The following is a 22,075-nucleotide window of genomic DNA, read 5'->3' as shown; positions in this document are numbered from 1 at the left end:
AACAATGCCAATGGACAGTAGTATTTAGCAAACCAACATCTGAAGATATAAGCGCACTCATCACAGACTCAAGTATTTCCATATTATATCGCCTTGATTTCTCATGATAGGCTATCTCTCTCTCTCTGTCTATCTGTCTCTCTCTCTGTGTCTCTGTTTGCCTGTCTGTCTGTCTCTATCTCTGTCTATATCTCTCGCTCTCTTTCTCTCTCTCTCTCGTTGTCTCTCCATAGCTCTGACTCAGAGTCAAACTTTAACACACCAGAGGCAGAGTCTCCTGGCGTTCTGAAGCAGCTGAATCAACTGGACAACTCCAACCGCACAGGTGAGGTCACAAGGCCAGCTGGCTGGCTGTCACGCTGCTACACTGCTATTTATACTGCACAGATGGAACCCGGGCTCACTCAGAAATGTAAAGTAAATGAACTCTCACCTATTAGGCACAGGCATAGTAAATCAACCGATATATGAGAAGGGAGAAGGGGGGGGGCGGCTCCTGTCTCTTTGTTGAGTCCCCTGAGTGTTCCTTTCTCTTTTGAAGAACTACCGTTGTCCCAGACACACCACCCACCATCCCTCCCCTCCCTTGTCCTGGTTTCACCCACACAGACACAAGATGAGGCTGTGCCTGGGTTTCCATAGCAACAGATAAGCCGGAGTGCATCTCCTGTGCTGAAACAAAACAAAAGAAAAAGACAAAAAAAACGATCAAATAAAAAACAACTAACTAAATAAATAAATAAGTAAATAATTATAATTATAACAATAATAGGGATGACACAGACAATCCCAAATTATTATTAATATTTTATTTGCTAGTTTGATTGTGTCACCTCGAGGATTAACTTCAGCTGACCTGGATTGAAAGCCTATAGGCTTGCTGAAATCCAACATGTTTTGACTGGACCATATGGGACAACGTGGGCAGTTTAAAGCAAGGAGGATCATCATTTTTAAATTATTCTGTCTGTCTGAGTACCTGGTGCAGACAATAACAGAGTAGCTTTAACAATAACACGATCACATGCAGCTCGCGTGCATAAGAATCCGGGTTAGTTTCATGAATAAAACATTGAACACATGGACCGTCTGCTCTTCTATGATTAGACCACAAAGTACTCTGCTGGGAATTCAGTGCCTCGGTCTGTGGCATCAACCACATGTTAGAACCCTGCTGTTTCCACTGATCTACCAGGACATCTCAATGGCTTCATTGGCTTGATATACTTCGTTGTGTGCGGTGTTGGCACCAAAATGTAACAGATCTACAAGCTTGTAGATCTGCTGTTTTCACTGCGTGACACCAGTATGCAACAAATTATAAATCCAACTTCTGCCTGCTTTCTGTCTCTGATTCTGCTTCTTTACTGTTTGTCTGTCTCGGTCTCTGTCTCTGTCTCTCTTTCTCCTCTCTTTCTTCCCCTCTTCTCGTCCGGTAGTTAAACTGTAATAGGGCCTGATGTTGTTTTTGTTGCTAGGCCACATGGTGGTGTATTCTGCAGGACAGGGTGTGGTTCCTCCAGCTCTATTCCGCTGTCCCTGAAGGGTGTGTGTGTGTGTGTGTGTGTGTGTGTGTGTGTGTGTGTGTGTGTGTGTGTGTGTGTGTGTGTGTGTGTGTGTGTGTGTGTGTGTGTGTGTGTGTGTGTGTGTGTGTGTGTGTGTGTGTGTGTGTGTGTGTGTGTGTGTGCGTGCGTGTGTGTGTGCGTGTGTGTGTGTGTGTGTGTGTGTGTCACAGTGTGTGTGTGTGTGTGTCACAGTGTGTGTGTGTGTGTGTGTGTGTGTGTGTGTGTGTGTGTGTGTGTGTGTGTGTGTGTGTGTGTGTGTGTGTGTGTGTGTGTGTGTGCGCGTGTGCGTGTGCGTGTGCTTGTGCGTGTGCGTGTGTGTGTGTGTGTGTGTGTGTGTGTGTGTGTAGTGGTGGTGGTATATGTGCAAATACTTCTACTACTCAGCTCCATTTCTCATAACATCAGATAAGTCTGCATATACAAAATAAACGTTGCATAAACACACTCAAGCTTTCCATCAGACTGTGTTAAGATATATATATCCCAGCCAAAATAGAACCACAATTACTTCATTCCGTGTATATCTCTGCCCTGCTTTGTGCATGCGTGTTTATGTTGGGAAAAGGAAGAGGGAATAAATAAATGAAGAACAATTAAACAGGTGAATGAATGAAACAACAGAAATACAGTAAATATGTGAGAACAGAGGAGGAGCTCCCTGTGGTACTTTCATTATTGCGTGTAGAGCTGTGTTCCTGGTGTTCTGGTGGGTGGGTCGGGTGTACAGTATGTTTCAGTAACAGAGAGTGCTGTGTAGCCGCAGTGACTCAACGGAGACCAGCCCACCGCTGGGGTGCTTTGCTAGCTGTTAATGGTATGACACAGGATGTGAAGCACTATTCAGTGTGTCCTGATAGGAAGCCAGAGGCCATTCTAAGTGTTCTGACAGGAGGGGGACGGACAGGCCATTCAATTGAGGTTAAATCCCTGAACCCTGAAGTTAAAAATCATTAGCCAGCTAAAGGTTTGAAGAGTTTAGGATTTACTGGCTGGAGGACAGACATGCTGGGCGATAGAATAAAGCTCTGTTCACACTGCCCAGCTTGATGCAAAAGACTAGCTTCAAGTTTCAATGTGATGTAAATGAGCGCTTAGCATTGTGAAGCTGGACAGCAAAAGGCGTGGCTTCAAACCTCCTATAAGACTAATGTCTCTTCTACACAGTTCGTCCTGGAGATGATGGACACCTGACGTCACACCAATTCCTGGACAAGAACTCTAATCGGGACGTCCGTCCTGTCTCGCGTGGGGAGGTTGACGCCTTGAACAACCTCACGGATTGCACTCCTAACAACAGCAGCGTTGCTTTGGACCAGAACCTCAATCTCACCCTGAGCACCAAACCCAGTTCAGGAGACAGACCGTCCTCTTCCACCCCACTGTCCCGGTCTCAAGCCCTCCGTCCCCCGTCACTGTCTGTCCCCTCCCCCCTGAACGGACCTGACCCTGCAGAGGTGGATGATGAAAGTCCAATGACCTCTGACTTTAGCCCCGACTCCAACCTTAACGCCAACCACCATGACCTCTGTGTGGACCCTGACGTGCTCAATGGCAACATGAACTCTGACCTCTCAGGTGCGCATTTGACCTGTAACCTGGATGGAAATGACACAGTGAGACAGTCGCCCAGAAAAACCAACAGCACCGTTATAACGTGAGTAGCACATTCAAGATGTAAATGCAAAATCGCAAACGTACATTTTGCTGTCATTGAAACAAGCCCTATTTTCACCAAAGAAAGGACCACATTTATATGCACCCTTGCAACCCATAGTAACGTTACTTGACCAATGGATTTTTTTTGGAAATGTTTCATTCCATGCACAAGAAAATCACTATTGGTTTGGTGCTAGTTAGGTCATAGTGCCAAGGAGGTGCTCCTGTAATCACAACTTACAAAACAGACACACACCATTCACTTTAAGAATTCAAACCCCCATTTCTTCTTTCATGGTTCATTTTAAATCATTAAGAACATGAACGCCTGAATCAAGCACCCATGATCACGTGTAGATCAGTGGATAGAACGTGTACTAGCATGATGATGGTGAGAGAGACTCACACAACCTTTGGACAAGCACTGCTCGACAAAAATAATACACTTTCAACGGAAGTGTCAACACTTATTTCTATGTTGGCCCTACTAGCCCATGTCTCATCCTCTCCTGTGTCTTCTCTTAAAGGACAACTTCACCCATTTTAACCTATCTTCATATAATTGGGCGTCACTAATGCTCATGATAAAATGGTACCTTTTTTTCTACTGTCTGTCTGTGTCTCATGGGAGGGCTTTGGGCACTTCAGAAACCCGCCTATAGAGACACACGGCCGGAAGCGGAAGGCCTACAAATCCACACCCACTTTTGACACTCGGGCTCCGTTAGAACGATGAACTGCAGCTCTCAATGCAATCTCTATGAGAGGCATTGTAAAATACCGTCATTTCACTGGTTAACTACTGAGGCTGTAGCGATTTTTTTTGTGTTCTAATAATCTGTCCCATTTGTTTAATTTGTCCTTTTTAATGTCCCATATCTTTCATCTCGATATACTACCCACAATATACTATAATATACTCCATCAGTATGTCAAAATCGCTAGCATCGGAGATCTAGAGTTTAAGTGATCGCATGGTAAATACGTCACGGACGCATCCCTTGAGGTTTTCAATACCCAGAAAACTGGCGAAAGTGGCCGTTTTCAATAGGTTTTGGTCATTATCTCTGGAACAGAAGGTCCAATCTGCTCAGTTCAAAGCTTGTTGGATGCGTGACTTTGAGGACATTAAGCACGCAATGACACATTTTCGGGTTATTTTTATTTATTTAGGGGAGGCGAGATCTTAGTTGGGCAGGCGACCGCCTCTCCTGCCTCTACAGTGGGTACGCCACTGGTCGGCGCTCGGCACTCGTAAAGACAGTGATGTCACTGAAATGCCCGTCTGCTGTCTACCCTCTGCTGTGTTAGCATTATGGGTAACTCGTTAAAGTGGCAAATTAAATGTGAAACACATCAACTATTAAGAAAACAAGAAGATATGTTGACAAAGACACTCCATACATTTGGAAACATATTTTTATTTAAATCAATATCGTCTTCAGTTAATGCAGGATAATTTTAAAAGTAGGCTAACGCTCATATCCTCTCATAGGGAATGCATTGGCAGCTGCAGTTCATCATTCTAACGGACCTCGAGTGCGGCGCTGTCTCAAAAGTGGGCGTGAATTTTGTAGTCCCCGTGTGTCTCTATGGCAGTGACATCATCGTTAGGCAGGTTTATTTTTTCAAACAAGATTTCATATGCTTTATTTAGATTTTTATTAACGCTACAACAATGGCTTCCGTTATAGCATGCTAACTTTCCAGGAATAGAAAGCCTGCAGTTCCCATTAGCTTGGATTCCCCATCGATGATGTCACTGGTAGGCGGGTTTCTGAACTGTCCACCGCCCTCCTCTGAGACACAGAGTGAGTAGACAGAAATGGTACCATATTATAATGAGCATTAGTGAGGACCATTTATATGAAGATAGGTTGAAAATGTGTGAAGTCGTCCTTTAATGCTAATTCATACTTTGTCATACGACGGTGTTGCGAAATTCTGTTATTTTTGGCATGCGACACGACGCGGTCATACGATGAAGTATGAATTGGGCTTCATACTCCATACATGTCATTCTGTTTCTCTCTGTCTGTGTGGCATCAGGACTTCAGAGCAAGTCCATTTCCTCTGTGTTCTGTTGTAAGTACTGCAGAACTGTGTGTGTGTGTGCGTGCGTGCGTGTGTGCGTCTGTGGTGACTACTCTCTTTTGTGTATATGTGGCTGGGCATATGTGTTTGTAAATCCTACCACAGTCAGTTATAAACACAAGGGCGCTCATTTCTCGGAAGTGCAGTGCAAAAGAAAAGAAGCTACACAGTATAAATCCGGCGTGTTCATTTAACTCTGAGAGTGTCGGAAATGAAGCGGCAAGGCCCCCCAGAGTTAAAATAACACTCTGGATTGTACTGTGTAGATGAAAGACTGTGAGTGAGACAGGAAGAGAGAGGGAGAGGAAACCTTGTAAATATCATCTAACACACTAATGCAACTAGCAACTCTCCTTATTATTTCCTTTTGGCCCCAGGCTTTTTCATGAACCACTTTCAACCTGCCTCCCTATTTGTCATTGTAGGCGAAAATGTCCACCCAAAAATGTGTAAACATTTTCAAAAATAGCATAGCCCGCTGTACAAGCTCACAACAACGCAAGCTATTTTTGCTCTTTTGCGTACGATGAAGTACAGTATTTAGGCCTTAAGTGGTAAATTTTTGTACACAGGGCACTTTTTGTACACAGGGCACCATTGAAAAAGAGACCCTGGTCTCAATGGATTTCCCTGAAATAAAGGTTTCAATCAATCAATCAATCAATCAATCAATCAATCAATCAATCAATCAATCAATCAATCAATCAATCTGCCTTCTCCACTGGGCAGCTGAGCACGTTTAGCAGAGCATGAGAGCTCAACAGAGACGCACAGAGCAAAATCAACGAGGTCTGAATTTCTCTCCTCGCCGTCCGATACAGCAACACTGTCCAGTGCTTACACAGCATGCAACGCTCCAACTGAGTCTCCTGTGGAATCCTGCTGACCTGCATGGACAGACAGACAGACAGTATTTTGTATTGACCTTTTATCTCTTTGTATTCAGGAACTCCTGTAAGGTGAAGCAGAACCTGTCGCTGAAAAAGGACAAAAGTGGACAGGTAGGATTTACTGGTGTTTCTGTGTTCAGTCATAAATGAGTTCAAATCTGACTCTCACCCAGAACGAGTTTTGCCTGTAAATAAGCTGTTGTTAAACTAACCTGATGTGGCCTCTTGGTGGTGCAGGGGTACTTCCCCTGTCGCTGCATTAGTGACTCCCCTGTCGCTGCATTATTGACGCATTAGTGACTCCTACAGTTTTGGTCGGAGTACCTGTTCAGTGGTTAACCACTTAAACCCCATATGGTTGAGCGGAGTCCCTCAGGGCTCTATGCTAGTCTACTTTCTGTTTTCTGTTATTGTGGGGAAAGCTTTCGCAGGAAAATAGCAGATCGACAAGCTAACAACGCGTCGCGCTGCGACGCGTTGTTAGCTTGTCAATCGGCTATTTTCAGCCAAAGCTTTCCGCACGATACGGATGCTGGGGTTTTAAGTGGTTAAAGGATATCGTGTACCTTACGTGTCCCTCCTGGTGAAACTATTCACAGTCAGTTGAAAAGAAACGGCTGATGATGACGTCACGCCGGGTATTGGTTGTCTAGAGTAGACCCTCCCCAAGACCAACCAACCAGCAGTGACAGTGAATACATGAGAGAATTGAGAATTGGCATAACAACTAAATTGGGAGAAAGCAGGAAAAACATTTAAAAAAAGTATTGAGGGCTGGAAACGTACCTGATATTCTTGGAGAGAAAAATAAACATTTGTTTTTGTTGTGTCTCTTATTGAAGGATGACCGTCGTGGAGGCCATGCTACAGATGAGGAGAAGTTAGCAAGCAGTGTTGTTGTCAAACCAGACAGTGAGTAAATCAAATCAAATTCAATTCAATTCTTGTCACTGCAGGTGCAATAAAAAATGTTATCCAGTCAATGCACTGAAAAATTAAGGAGACAAGGCTGTAAAAAAGAAAAGTGCAAATATAAAGTGTAAAACTGAGGTGAACGTGGTGCAATCTCAGTCAGTGTGGCGGAGGCAATGTTAACAGTAATGTCCTAGATATATGATATAGTTAGCATAAAATCAGTTCAAACAGGGTCAATGATGTTGTTGTGCGAATGTGCGTATACTGTCTTAATATCAGGGGGCTTTTCAGTTACACACGTATGTCCCTGCTTCCTGTGTACCCTTTACCCAGACAGTAGCTGTGGCCTGGAGTTTCAGTTGTACTGTCATCAGATAGCTGTTTGTTTAAGTACAGATGGTATGCTTTGCCTTCCCTCTGGGCAAACAATTGGTTTGATCAATTTCAGGCAGAGAGAATGTCGTCTTTGTTTTACTGAGAGAACACACACACACACACACACACACACACACACACACACACACACACACACACACACACACACACACACACACACACACACACACACACACACACACACACACACACACACACACACACACACACACACACACACCCCATCCTCAATCATTTACCACACATAAGCTCGTGACTGTGAGATAAGAAATGAGCATATAGTACAGCAGTGTGAAGCTAGGCTTGACTCTATAATGGTATGCCCCTTTAAGCAGTATTATTATGACGAAGAGCAGCCAGATCATACTGGTCCATGTGTGACGCAGCATTTGCAACTGCCAGATTTTATTTTAAAGGAGACCTTATCTACTGTTTTGTGGCTCTGTGTTATGGTGGGGTCATGTAGTGCTGTGTCCCGTTCTCACATTGATATACTGGTATTTTAATGTATAGGCATTAGCATTTTGCTTTCTTAGATGGCAACAGAGTCGTGTAAATATTGATTATCATCCCTACTCTATAGCCGGGTGGGGAGGGCAGTCTTTGTCACTGCACAATCACATATTGTACTCCTATGGGCTGGGCCTGGGGCGGCGCCTGTCAGAGGGGACTGTTGAAGGGTTTAGGGGCTGCAGACCTCTATGCTGGCAGGGGGCACCAAACACCTGCCAAAAAAAAAAGGCTATTGTGAGTTAACAGCGCCGAAATACTGTCCGGGAGCTGTCCACGGGCACCACAAAGGGTTAATCCGGCCCTGGCTTTGTCCTCCCGGTGGGGGCTCCTCACTGGAGCTAAATTTGTAGAAATTCTAAATAATAATAATAATAATAATAATAAAAAGATGATCATACACATGCCTTACCAATGTGCTATAAATATTTGTCAAAAAAAAAGTCCTCTGCTTTCTTGATCAAGCATCTTTATTGGCATGTGTGGGCATAATAAATTGATTGTGTGATTTAGAGAAGTAATGATTACAGTTTGATTATAATTTCCTATAGTGCTGCCACCTGCTGGTCAGTGTATAGGAAAAAAAAGAGGAATGTATGATACTGGCCCTGAGCAGAAGCCTCAATGCAAGTATGGGATAACAAGCTCCCTCACTAGTGTGTCTATGTTAATATTAGATGTGATGTGGTTATTTACAGGCCCAGAGGGTGTTGTGTCATCCAGACCTTTGGAGTCAGACTGCTCTTCTATAGTAAGTAGTTGATTCATACAATCTCAAGCAGTGCCATGTATGCGCCAAATGTATGAATCAAGTGAAAATATTCTCATTACTTTTACTAATATCATCCAACTGCCACACACTCACAGCATTTAGAAGAGGAAAATATTTCATTTACTGGGGATAACTGTGATCCCTCTAGTTACCACTAGGTAGAGCTGGGGAACACTTTAATCTTTATGTCTTGAATTCCCTTACTCCCTAACGTCAAGAAACAGAAAGCCTTGCTGAAGCCCCATGATCACTATGTTTCACTCTCACTCATCATAGCTTTAATGATTCCACTGTGACAAAATGTGTTTGTTTTCAGCCAGCTGGCACTGCATGAAATAGGTTGCCTTGTTTTAACATCTTGACGAAGCAGACATAAGCATATAAATATAAATATATATTTATGAAATGACTGGTCAGGTGAAAAGGAGGAACAGCAGGAGAGAGCATTCTGTATCATTATCTGGTATTATGGTATTCTGCAATCCTAACATGAGAAAAGCAGCAGGGCCTTTCGTGCCATCTTGTCATCTACTCTGGTGACATAAGGATTGGGATTATCACTCATGAGATTAGCATATGACTGTCATAATCCAGGGGAAGGACATGTGGAGATAAAGAGAAGGGAGTTTGGGGAAAAACTGTTGAAAGCTAATTTATTTATACTCTGGCGATGTAGCACGCCAAAAATAGCAGATCTACAAGCTCAAAAAGCATCACAGATGTGAGAGAATGAGAACAACATGGAATGAAAAGGATAAATGACTAATAACTAATTTGGTGTAGCAATGGTGTAGCATGCTGAAAATAGCCAATCTATAAGTAGGTTGGCTATTTTAGGCGCACAACATTGTTTGAAGTTGTGGGAGATATAAAAAGCACTAAGCTTCAGCACAAATAACAACACTGTTATTACTATTATGACAACATAGATTTACTCACTAATAATAAAAAAGCAATTTAGTTGTTAAATGTTTTTATAATCATTTGTTTGTTGTAGCATCTTTAATTTAATCTCCTACCACTTTATTATAATGCTGTTATAAAGATATGTCATAAAGATTTCAATCTACTTTAAAAGTTGGGTGAGTTTAATGGTATCGACCCATTCACACCATGTCCCCAAATGTCAAGATAATGATGAGATTTTTCTTCTGAATTGCTTTTCCCACTCTGACCAGTATGACGACCCTTGCAAACTGAACAACAATAATTTGGGAGAAAATGAGGTACTGAAGAAAGGAAGTCAGGTTCTGGATTCCATCTGCATCAGTGAGGCAGAGAAGGATGCCGTTCTCAAGCTCATCAGAGAGGAGGTACAGTACTCTACAGTACTCAGGACCCATCTTTGGGTCACGGACACATTTTTATGGGTCGCGAGTAAATATCCCCTTTTTTCCTACATTTAAAACCAATATTATTTCAAAAGATTTAAAAAAGTAAAAAAAGCCACAGCTTTTCATCAATTAAAAACAATTCCAAAATACTTAAGTATTTCATCAAAAAAAAAGAAAAGGTGGAATCATTTTCATAAATAAAAAATAAAAAAGTTTAAGAAGTAGTGAATAGCAGATCTGCAAGCTTGTAGATTTGCTATTTTCACTAGTTTGGATCCCGGACAAACATTTTCTTTTAGGGTCTTGAGCAAAAAAAAATGGTAACCACCGCTCTACACTGTCTGAGTCTACAGCATCCTATTCCACACTCACTAAATACAAATATACCCTTATTGACCATATTCACACAGCTCTATATTGCTCTTTCTCCACCTGATGGTGAATCTCAATTTTATTTTTGTATTCTATTTTTATAAGACCCTCCCCTCATCCCCAACAGAACAAAGAACAAAAGAAGGAAACATGTGCACGCACATGCACGCACACACGCACATATGCGCACACACACACACACACACACACACACACACACAAACACACACACGCACACGCGTGTAAATGAATAAGTGATCCTATGTGAGCACTCTTGGGGAACATTTGGGGAACATTTTCGGGAGGTGGACAGGGATGATTTAAGTTCTGTGAAATAGTTTTGCTCTGCCTATGTATGCTTTAGACTCTACACCACCCCAAGTATGAAGTAAGAGTAAAATGGCAGCCGCGTAAATATGCTCAGTTGTCGTATTTTGATTTCTTCATTTATTATTAGTTTCACTCATGGTAGAGGTCTTTTCTAGATTATAACTAAGGAGGTGGAGTCAAACGAATGGAAGAGGAAATGTGTGGACAGCAGAGAAGAAGTCACAGAGATGAGGTAAACACATTGGTATTCATCATTTGAATGACTGAACCTGAGTGAGAAGATTTAGTTGATTTATTAACCTGTGGCTGGTATGTGTTTTTCCTCACTACAGGAAGATTGTTGCAGAATATGAAAAAACGATTGCTCAGATGATCGGTGAGTAAAGACCCTCTGTTACATGCAAATACTTTCATCTGATAATACACAAGTCACAAATTATGACCACTCAGCAATCACCTCTTCAACCACTTCATCCTGATTACAGATTACATGTTATGTTATTTGTATCTCATAATTGTACTTGTGAGGTCTGGTCCGTTCTGCATGTCATCTTTATGTATATTGATCTGCTTGACTTCTATGAACAGCTGTTGTTGTTCAAGGACCAAGTAAAATTCATAGTACATGAAAAGATATCTTAAATAAATGCGTTTCTGATTCTGATCTAAAGAAAACTACTTTACTGTCACTGCTTCTCTTCTCCTTTCTCAGAGGATGAGCAGCGCAACAACATGAGTTCCCAGAAGGCTTTGCAGGCGGTATCAATGGAGAAAGATTCAGCACTGTCAGACCTGAACTCTGTGGAGCGCTCTCTGTCTGACCTGTTCCGTCGTTATGAAAACTTGAAGAGCACTGTGGAGGGGTTTAAGAAGGTAATGAAGTCTAATGGCTAAGGGCTTGAAGGAAAATGTTAAGATGAGCAATAATGGGGCATGCAGGTAGCACAGGGATACAGTTCTTTCCCACCACCACAGAGACTAGATCCAAATCCCAATACTCAAATTTATGCCTCCTCCCCACCTCCACACTCCATCCTCCAGCATGACCCAGATATTTTCAGCGTTGACTCGTGTCCCAAATGTGCTGTTTGTAGCGAGTATCAGCGATGATACATCAAGTGTATCCTTCATGTCTGTGGAAGTGTCTTCGCCAGAATGCATTATGTATAAATTCTCCTCCTCCACATGAGAACCCTCCAGGCTCCAAAGCGGTCCAGCGATCCAGCTGTGAGACACATCATAACTATTTGCGTGGCTTCAAAATGACACTAACTGAGCGTGGAATGTTCCGATTCCATAAAGTGAACTTGATCGATTCCTCTGTTCTTCGCCTGTCCTTTTCACCTCCTCACTCGGAGGTGGGGCTAAGGCGTGAGTTGAGGACACGAGGATGGAAATTTAAGTATTGGGGTTGGGCTTAGGGGTTTGAATCCGCTGTGGTGCTTCTGGCTTAGCTGGGTGCTCCAACGAACACAAATGGCCGTGTTCGCTGGTGGTAAGTTGGCAGGGGAGTGTGATCTCTGTTGTTGCACTTGGGACTCCTACATCAAGTGTATCCTTCATGTCTCCTTTCTGGAATTTCTTTAGTTGGAATGCGTTACGTAGACATATTATCCTTTTGTTCTCCTGTGACAAATAAATTCTCCTCCTCCACACGAGTGATCCAGCGATCCAGCTGTGTGACACGTCGTAAGCATGTCATACGTAAATCCTGTCGCTTCAAAATGACGCTGGGCGAGGACTATTCCCATTCCTTCATGTGAACCTGATCGGTGAAATAACTAACCTAAACAAATAAAATAAATATATATGATCAAAAAATAAGAAGAAAAATATATTATAATAAATAATAAATAATAATCATGCCTAGGTTTAACTCAGCTGGATTGCGCACTGTTGTTTTTCAGTGTTTTCTCTGGTCCCCATCTCTATGTTGGCTGAAATGTTAATGTAGTGTGTGAACACTCTCTTTGTTCCTGTGCAGAATGAAGAGGTGCTGAAGAAGTGTGCACAGGAGTACCTGGCCAGAGTCAAACAGGAGGAGCAGAGATACCACACACTCAAACTCCATGCTGAGGAGAAACTAGACAAGTATGTTTTAAAATGCTAATTTCCTCTGCCCTGCCAAATCACTGTAAGCAATATGAAACACAACCTTTACATAATGTTGATATTTTGACTTAAAGGAGTAGTTCACTCCACACTGTTATTAGTTGTGCTGCATAAAATCAGGGTTGAATTCAAGCTGAACCACATTCAACCTGAAAATTTCAAACTACTCCTTTAACACTTAAACCATATAAGTACGGTACCCCAGGCTTTCGTACTTGGTGCGCTCCTTTTTCCCTCTATACCAAATCTCTTTGCCGAAAATAATCTATGTTCACCTTATGAGGTGCCCAGATTAGGGATGCTAGGTTTCAAGAGGTTAATGTCTCGCTATGTCTCTCTCAGGGCCAGTGAGGAAATCGCCCAGGTACGTTCAAAGGCAAGCTCAGAGAACATGGCAATGAGCGCCAGCCTGAGGAAGGAGCAAATGAAGGTGGACTCGATGGAGACAGCCCTGCAGCAGAAGGTGACTGACCTCCCTATAATGCTTCATGTCATTTTGACAAGAAACATGGCAGAGAATGTTATCGGATTGCATTGACAGACATATGATGTATTGATTCTGCAGAGGCATGCCTCCCCTCTCATCTTGTTCCTCTGTCATGCGTTTACAGGGTCAAGAGATTGAAGAGCTCACCAAGATCTGTGATGAGTTGATTGCCAAGATGGGAACAATAGAGTAAAAGAGACTGATTTAAAACAACCAGTGCATGCACCACCCATCCCCCGGTGAGAAGCAGACCAGGGGTGGGCAACCTTTTTGGGCACATGATCACTTAGCCGTTTTCCAAGGTCGTGATCACCTAGTGCAAGACAGTGAAAACCACCATTGCTTTTACATCTTATAATACTGCTGGCTGCTAATTAGAATAATACAAGTATAGAATAGAATACTTTAACCACTTTCAGTCTGGCATCCTTATTTTGGGCATGCCATTAGAGGCAGAAATCTACATTATTTTTGAAATGTTTCAAAAATAGTGGAAATAGTAGATCTGCAATCTCACTACACGTCACTTTCTGAGCTTGTAGATTGGCTACTTTCTAATAGCCGATCTACTATAGGCTAATTTTAGGAAAATAAAAAGAAATAAAGATAAGTTAAATTCTGAATATCTGATCAAGATTCAGTTTTATGCACAAACAAAAATGGTTAATAACGATTGTTTATGATCAACTGAATTGATCACCTCAATAGCCCAATCTGATCACTTGGTAGATCCAAAAGAGGTGGTTGCCCACCCCTGCTCTACCAGATTTGCACCTTGGAGCTAGCCTATGCACAGATCAACCCCATATAAAATATGTAAAATGACCACCTATATCTCACCCTACTCCCAGTGAATGCACTGTGACCAGAGCATGCACTGTACACACTACTGCTTCAGCTGAGAATTTGTTATGTGACCGTTTTGTATTGGGTGTTTGTATTACCCGTTTAGAAAGCCAGAGTGTCTCTTTAACTCTTAGTTTATCATGCAAGCAAACAAAGAACCTCTTGTAACAATATACCGGTAGGTTCCCAGTCTCTTCCTCCTCAGCAGACCCCCTCCAGACGAATGATGTCAGGCCTTGTAGAAATGATTTTGTAATTTAATTTTTGTAATTTAAGCTTATGTCTGGATGAGCCTCAGAAAATATATTTTTTATGTCTGCAACCTTCCATGCTCACCCTCAAAGATATAATTTTCTGTTAGACGTAAATAAGACTTTTGCTCTGATAGAGAAGCTTGTTGTTATTACGCTGCATACAATCAGGGTTGAATTCAAGCTGAACCACTTTCAACCTGAAATTTTCAAACATTTTCCAAAATAGCAGATCTACAGGCTCACAATGCATCACGATGCGAGGCGTTGTGAGCTTGTAGATAGGCTATTTTTGCTATTCGTCATATAATAAAGTATATAGAGATTACCTGCTTAAAATACAGCTGTATTGAATGAAGAGTTTTAAAGAAAAAGAAAGCTTTTATTAACCTCAGAGGCCTTTAATTATCAATCACGTACAGTCATGTAGTATAGAGCGTCGCAGTTCACGCCCACTTCCGGGTTTTTTTGGTGCCGGAAGAGAAAACTCAATGCATTTTTCCATTGACATTTCCAAAAATATTCATATCTATTAATTTAAGCCTCGAATCAAGCCATCATGAGAGGACATGAATCATGACCATAGAACGTTTTTTTCTGTGATTTTTTTTTATTTTATATTTAATTATATGATATACTATATTTAATAAATACCCTTTGTTTTGCCGTTTTTTAAAAAAAAAAATCACAGAAAAAAACGTTCTATGGTCATGATTCATGTCCTCTCATGATGGCTTGATTCGAGGCTTAAATTAATAGATATGAATATTTTTGGAAATGTCAATGGAAAAATGCATTGAGTTTTTTCTTCCGGCACCAAAAAAAACCGGAAGTGGGCGGGAACTGCGACGCTCTATACTCATCACACATTTTCAACACATCAACCAGACTTGTTATAGATTGCCTATTAATAGCAAGTATTTGTAATTGTTTGTTTTGACCTTTATTTGCCATACTGTATGAATGAGGTATACCACAGTAGGAGAAATCAAATAATTTTTGATCAGTCACTGAAGTAAGTTAAAGCACACCATAAAAGGTATTTGCAAATAGTGTTTAATCTAGAACTGGATGCAGAATAGAGGCAAGTTAAAGTTAAAGTTTAAAGCAAAGTAATAAGATGTGAAAGAATCCCATGTTCTACGTTCCACCCATGTAGAACATCAGCCACTTTGTGTTCTTGAAAGATAGTAAAGAATTCTAAACTAACTGGAAATAATTAAGTTACTATGTATTTTTGGATGAAAATATTTAAATATTAAATTATTTTAGAGAGTGCTACAATAGTGTAGCCATTTATTTGTTTTTCCATAAACTACTCAATCACTATAGACTATGATTGATTCATTTCGACCCTGATCATGTTTACCTCCTGCCAGTAACACAGTCAGTGAGGTTGTTTTAATTGAAACATTTTTAAGAGGTTTTGTTTTGTAATGGACAGGTGAAGATGAGGATAATTGTTCAGGGACTCTCAGAGGTCTCAAAATGACTATATACAGTGGTGCACTATGTATTCTAACTGATAAATGCAATTTCTTTGCTTGTTTATTTACATAGCTTCACTGTGCACAGAGAGTGGTTGTTAATACACATGTGAGTATAGTTAGGCTTAGAAAATACTTCAATAATGTCCGCCTCCATCTACAACTGATAGCATAGAAGTGGTTGTAGTTCAGAATTGTGTTTTAGTTCGTTCATTCATTCATTCATTCTTCCATTCTTCCATTCTTCCATTCTTCCATTCTTCCATTCTTCCATTCATTCATAACACAGCCACACACATACCAGAGTTTAACTTTGGGCCTTTCTCAGGGAAGGTTACCTGAACAATTTGTTTTTTGTTTAACAAAATATTGCTTTTGCCAATTATGTGTATGTCTTTTTTTATTTTGCTCACTATCTGTACATTAGGAGTAATCACCCAACTGTATTGACTCAATGTGTGCTAACATTGTGACTGTGTATACATAAAAAATACAAATAAATATTATTTGTTCTACCTGGCTACTTGATGAATTTCTGTAAGTGTTATTGGATGTAACAAATAATTATAATTTTTTGTCAGATCAACCTGGCACCCTGTATCTAAATACTGTATTTGACAATATTTATGAGGGCACTGAGTTTTGCTTTGTGTCAACCGTATCCTCTTATTTTATATATTTATACGGAGGGCTTTTTTTTTATCATACCAGCATGTGAAAAATACATATACCCACACACAAATATAGACATATTTCTCTGAGTTGGTTGATAATGACCTTGAGTTAGCCAACACATTTGGGGACAGACAAAGTCTAGAGTCATCAGCCAATACTTGCCCATTGTTAGCACTGCTATATCGCACTGTAGAATAAACAGCATAACTGTATCTGTATCCCTGAAAATTTTCATCAAAATAAATGCACAGCAATGCTAATTGTACACTATAATTACAGGTATTATATATAACTTTAACAATATACAGTAAGTAGAACTGTGTCATTGTTAAAGCGAGCTTAAGTCCATTACCACATGGTGCTGGCTGAGCAACATTAACGCAGATTACAGAGATAAGACCATAATGCCAGTTCCCGACAACCCCCACCCGACCCCTCGGTTGGAACCTTCTCAACCGTTCTTGGACTTGACTTCCACACCCACAGCGACCTGTCGGCCATCCAGCATGAAGACTGCCCTGGCCTTACTGCTACTTATCTCTCTGGCCTGCCACAGTAAGTTTCTACACACTATCTGATGCTTGTAGAGCAGGGGTTTTCAACTGATTGTGAACGAGGGACCACCACTTTGACTAAGAATGAACCTGGGGACCACTGTTGTGTTGGATTAAGATTAGTGCTTTGGTAACACTTGTTATGCATCCCATGTTGTCCATACATCCCACTGTTTCTCAACCAATGGTCCACGAGACTACTAGTGGTCCATGGCATAAAAGGCCTGCAGGTGGTCCATGGGGATTTTTTTTTTTTTAAATACATAAATAAAATACCTTTGTTAAATGTATTAAAATATGTTTAAATAACATTTCATAAGTCCATCAAAAGTAGGAAAATATTTAAATTAATAGGCGTGGTGTGGGAGCAAAAGCTTGAGATTAAATAATGACTGTTAAGGGCTTGATTTAATTTGTTGCACGATATTACGTGCAACAAATTGTATCAAGCCTGCCAATTTAACTGAAATACGCGAGTCGTCCAGAGCTCAAAAAAAGGTTGAGAACCACTGATCTATTCCTATCCCACGGTTACCCTTATTCCATTCTCTTACTATGACTACGCATGCACCTCATGGTACCACCACAAAGGCCTTAAAAACAAGGCTTCAGACATCCCAAAACAAACTGGTCGGGCTACTGCTTGGCCTCACTCCTACAACTAATTTACCCCCTACTCATTTAGCTAGGGTGGGATCATGGTTCAGGGTAGAGGGCAGAGTACAGCAACTTGCAGTGGGCCTGCCCTGGTCTACAAGATACACTACACCACAAAGACACCCATGTACCTGTCAAACTACTTCAAAAACTTTGAAGACGTTCACAATCACAACACCAGAGGGAGCTCCACAAATCACATTCAACCTAGATTCGGCTCAAAAAAGGGGTTACATTTGTTCTACTGCTATGCCATAATGCCACCAAAATGTGGAATGCCCAATAGTCATAAAAAAAAAGTGTGACTCCTTACTCTCCTTCAGAACCGCTCTAAAAGAGCACTTAAAGGTGGCTGCAATTCGCAACTGGCATAGCCCCTGTAAAAAGTCTAACTTTACTACTAATTTATATGATGTTTTTGCATATTTTGCGGTATTATTGTTTGTCTTTAAATGTCTCTATGAATTGAATACACTGGACCCCAATGGAAACAAGCCATAGTGCTTTCTTGGGTTTATCCTTTTTTAGCATCTTTGTATAAAACTGTACCTCTGTGCTTTTTTTGGGAACTGTTAATAAAGTATTCAATCAATCAATCAATCAATACTTTATCCAACATTAAATTAAACTCATTTTAACTGATATACTTATTTGTATCTTATGTATGAGTGAGCAGACACATGCGATATTGATGAGGCAATCCAGAACACTTCCCCTTCTTGAGATTCTAACTCCTTTTTCTGTTGAATTTCTTGACCTCCGACTCCCCAGTAACTGACAACATTGACGCGTCATCATAGGTCACCAGGTCATTTAATGCACTGTTCCATGGAAGTAAATGAAAAATAAATAAAAGGTCTTCACTTTCCTACATTACTAAATGCATGGTCAAGGACCACCTGCATTACCTTCACCGGCCACCAGTGGTCCACGGACCACCTGTTGAAAACCTCTGTTGTAGAGCTTTGGGGATGGCAAAGGATTGAAGGCTGATGAGCATAGTCAGACCAGCGTGTGTTGGGCTACTCACCAAAATGAGGAACAGTTAAGCCCATTTTATTGTTGTGGTCTTGTAGATCACTAGTTTCTGAAACTATTGACAAAAGTTGACAAATCTTCTCTTATGAAGGGTACGTGACACAAAGTATTTTCATGAAAATATTTGAGAACCACTGGTGCAGAATGCCTATAGACTTCATTTCGTTGTGATGTAGGAGAGGATCTACGTTTTTCCCTGACATAGCTTGAGGTTGTTTCTACCTAAAAAGTAGGCAGCTTTGTTCAAGATGACACATTCCCTCTGGGTAGTGAAACGATATTAGCTCAACGCCAGAACTGTCTGGGACATTCTCTGCATAAATCTGTCACAAATGTAATACCCCTGGTGGATTTCCCCAACCATGTCACATAACTGACCCTCGGATTCAGGATGATGTATGTCTGCTTAGGCTCCAATAAACCTGGGCTTATGAAACTCTCCAAATTTGTAATGTGTAAGAGCAGTGTATACATTTGTACATGTGTTGTATCTAATGGGTTGTTGTGAGACTATGCAGCTGTGATTGTCTCACTGTACAACACAGAGTGGGAAAGTTTAGTCTCAATCACTAGTTACATAGAGATCTAGGGAATTTGTGTGTATGCGTGCGTGCATGCATGCGTGTGTGTGTGTGCGTGCGTGCGTGTATGCATGTCTGTGTGCATGCTCGAGCCATGAACATGTTAGTGTCAAGTCATGTGCTCTCTCCTGTTCCAAATGTAAAGGTCATGCACTTAAATGTCACACTTGTGTGGCGTCCAATGAGGATGAGTGTAACCGCCAGGGTTCCACTTCCTGTCCCCGGTATGCTGATGCCTGCTCAACCATTACAGGACCCAGTGAGTAAACACGCAAGCACCCACCAACACAAAAACACACTCTCCTTTTTGCATGGACTGACACACATACACACAAACACATACAAAGGAAAAAAGAAAAAACAGCACTGTAATCTGTTCTGGAACGTTTAAACATATATGGTTCTCTTAGACGCCACTAGATGTCAGCATTACATTAACCTCAGACTGTCTTGTCTTGTTTTCACAAAGGAAGCTGATGATACTAAATACAGTAGACATGCTGCTTCCACAGTCAAAGTATGGTCTGGTCTCCAAAATCATCCTTAAAAACCTTAAAGCTGATAATTTGTGCCACTGTGCAATTCAGTTTCTCCAGTAAGATCTTGGAACACATTAATATGAATACAATTGCACTATTTTTAGATATAAGCTATTCATTCATTTGTCAGTACTCTGTTTTCCTACTTTGTGTTGTGTTGTATGTATGTGTGTGTGTGTGTGTGTGTGTGTGTGTGTGTGTGTGTGTGTGTGTGTGTGTGTGTGTGTGTGTGTGTGTGTGTGTGTGTGTGTGTGTGTGTGCGCGCACGCGCGTGTGCATGCGTGTGTGCGTATGTGCGTACACTGCAATGGTAAAGCTTCAACCCTCACATCCTCTCATCATTTGAGGTTGCTGGACGTAATCCCAGCAGTTTAAACAAACCACAGACGTCTCTATGTCCAAGTGTGTGTGTGACTGTGTGTGTGTGTGTGTGTGTGTGTGTGTGTGTGTGTGTGTGTGTGTGTGTGTGTGTGTGTGTGTGCGTGCCTGCCAGGGGTGCCTGCGTGTGAGAGAGAGAGCGAGAGAAAGAGAGAGAGAGAGAGAGAGAGAGAGAGAGAGAGAGAGAGAGAGAGAGAGAGAGAGAGAGAGAGAGAGAGAGAGAGAGAGAGAGAGAGAGAGAGAGAGAGAGAGAGAGAGAGAGAGAGTGAGAGAGCAAATTGTGTGTGGGCGGGGGGGAGATGAATGTTCACAGAGTTCAACTGGTTCAGATTATAAAATGTAATATAAATGTAAAACATTATTGTGGAAGTCTCTTATGCATCTTGTGTACAAACCCCCCACCCCCACCTTTTTGCAACAATGTTTCAGACACTGTGATGAAATCGTGTACCTACAAGGATTTCTGTGCCAAGGCCAATGGCGCCAACTCTGGAGCCAAAATGGAGTGTTGCTTTGGTGATGACTGTAACGGGCCCCACAGGAGCCGCAGCTACGGCAACTCGGCTGGATCCCTAGACTCCAGCCCCATCCTAATGCTAGGCACCCTGGTGCTGTGCATGGCCTTCAGCCGGCTCTAAACACCTCCTCTTTCACTGACCTAGTCATCCATCTCTTCCTGTTCCTTCATATATTTGTCTGTCCATTCCTCCACCTACCCAGTGATTCATCAGATTTTCTTTGTTAGTGTCATCCACTCCAATTTGTAAACCCATCTGTCCGTCTGTCCGTCCATCTGTCCATCTATCCATCCATCCACCCAAGCTCATAATTCCCCAGTATGTTAATAAAGTAAAGTAAAGTGAGTCAAAGAGGTTTGTTACAATGTGGTGCATGGCATCGTTGTGATGAAGAGATGCGGTGCGTGTCATTTGTGGGATGAGGAGTTGCTACAATATGAGCTATTCAGTGGCTTCACTTATAAGTGCGCCAATGCCTACAGCTGGTCCATGAGTGTTTTAAGTGTCATATCACAATCCTTGTTGTGACAGATTCCATGGTGACATTATCACTGTCATGTGATATAAGCAATGTCACTTTGGAAAGACTTTACAGCAGTGACAAATGTGTACAGGCTGACATTCACAAGTGTATTTAGTATAAACAGATATTAGTGTTGTCTCACTACTGTAGATACTGGGGTGCAGGAGAGGACAGTTAGCGCTGAGCTCATATCTGTCTATACGGATGCCTATAGACTCTATAGGCCCATTAGTATACAGACACATATTCACCACACGTTATCACATTCAGCAGTGTCTTTACTTTGGTAACAAGGTAGTGAAATATGACTGTAACTAACATGAGTCTTCTCGCACCCCATGTATCCAAAGAAAGGTAGATTTTTGTTTTGTTTGTTTAGCACTTTAATATATAAAGAAAAAAAAACGTTTTGTATAAAGAATAAAAAGGTTTGGCACCCTCATTTTTGTGTCCATGCTCAGTATGTGTATGAATGCAATAGCAAATGTTTATTGCAATGTGCACACGAGGAGTGCAACGTGACTGTCACAGTGCTTTTCAACAGAGGTGGGTTGTGGAAACTTGAAGACTTCCCTCTGCATATCTGTGTGTGACT

General features: G+C 41.4%; 1 protein-coding gene across 2 annotated transcripts in view; it reads left to right on the top strand.

Moving 5' to 3' along the window:
• Window positions 1-16,532, top strand: part of LOC308088025 (transforming acidic coiled-coil-containing protein 1-like) — a 28,955-nt gene extending 12,423 nt beyond the window's left edge. For both annotated transcript variants that reach the window (XM_080432344.1, XM_080432345.1), the window contains exons 2-13: window positions 234-325; window positions 2,730-3,219; window positions 6,262-6,316; window positions 7,048-7,117; window positions 8,725-8,777; window positions 9,977-10,111; window positions 10,990-11,066; window positions 11,167-11,210; window positions 11,547-11,707; window positions 12,819-12,925; window positions 13,289-13,409; window positions 13,558-16,532. In XM_080432344.1, the coding sequence (XP_080288470.1) occupies window positions 234-325; window positions 2,730-3,219; window positions 6,262-6,316; window positions 7,048-7,117; window positions 8,725-8,777; window positions 9,977-10,111; window positions 10,990-11,066; window positions 11,167-11,210; window positions 11,547-11,707; window positions 12,819-12,925; window positions 13,289-13,409; window positions 13,558-13,626 (1,474 nt within the window). In that variant the 3' untranslated portion in view covers window positions 13,627-16,532. The remainder of the gene's footprint in view (window positions 1-233; window positions 326-2,729; window positions 3,220-6,261; window positions 6,317-7,047; window positions 7,118-8,724; window positions 8,778-9,976; window positions 10,112-10,989; window positions 11,067-11,166; window positions 11,211-11,546; window positions 11,708-12,818; window positions 12,926-13,288; window positions 13,410-13,557) is intronic.
• The last annotated feature ends 5,543 nt before the right edge of the window (window positions 16,533-22,075 follow it).

Source organism: Gymnoscopelus braueri, assembly GCF_963280865.1.
Source record: "Gymnoscopelus braueri genome assembly, chromosome: 7".
In the NCBI taxonomy this organism is placed as follows: Eukaryota; Metazoa; Chordata; class Actinopteri; order Myctophiformes; family Myctophidae; genus Gymnoscopelus; species Gymnoscopelus braueri.
Note: the sequence above shows the minus strand (reverse complement) of the source record. Positions and strands in the feature narration are given on the sequence as shown.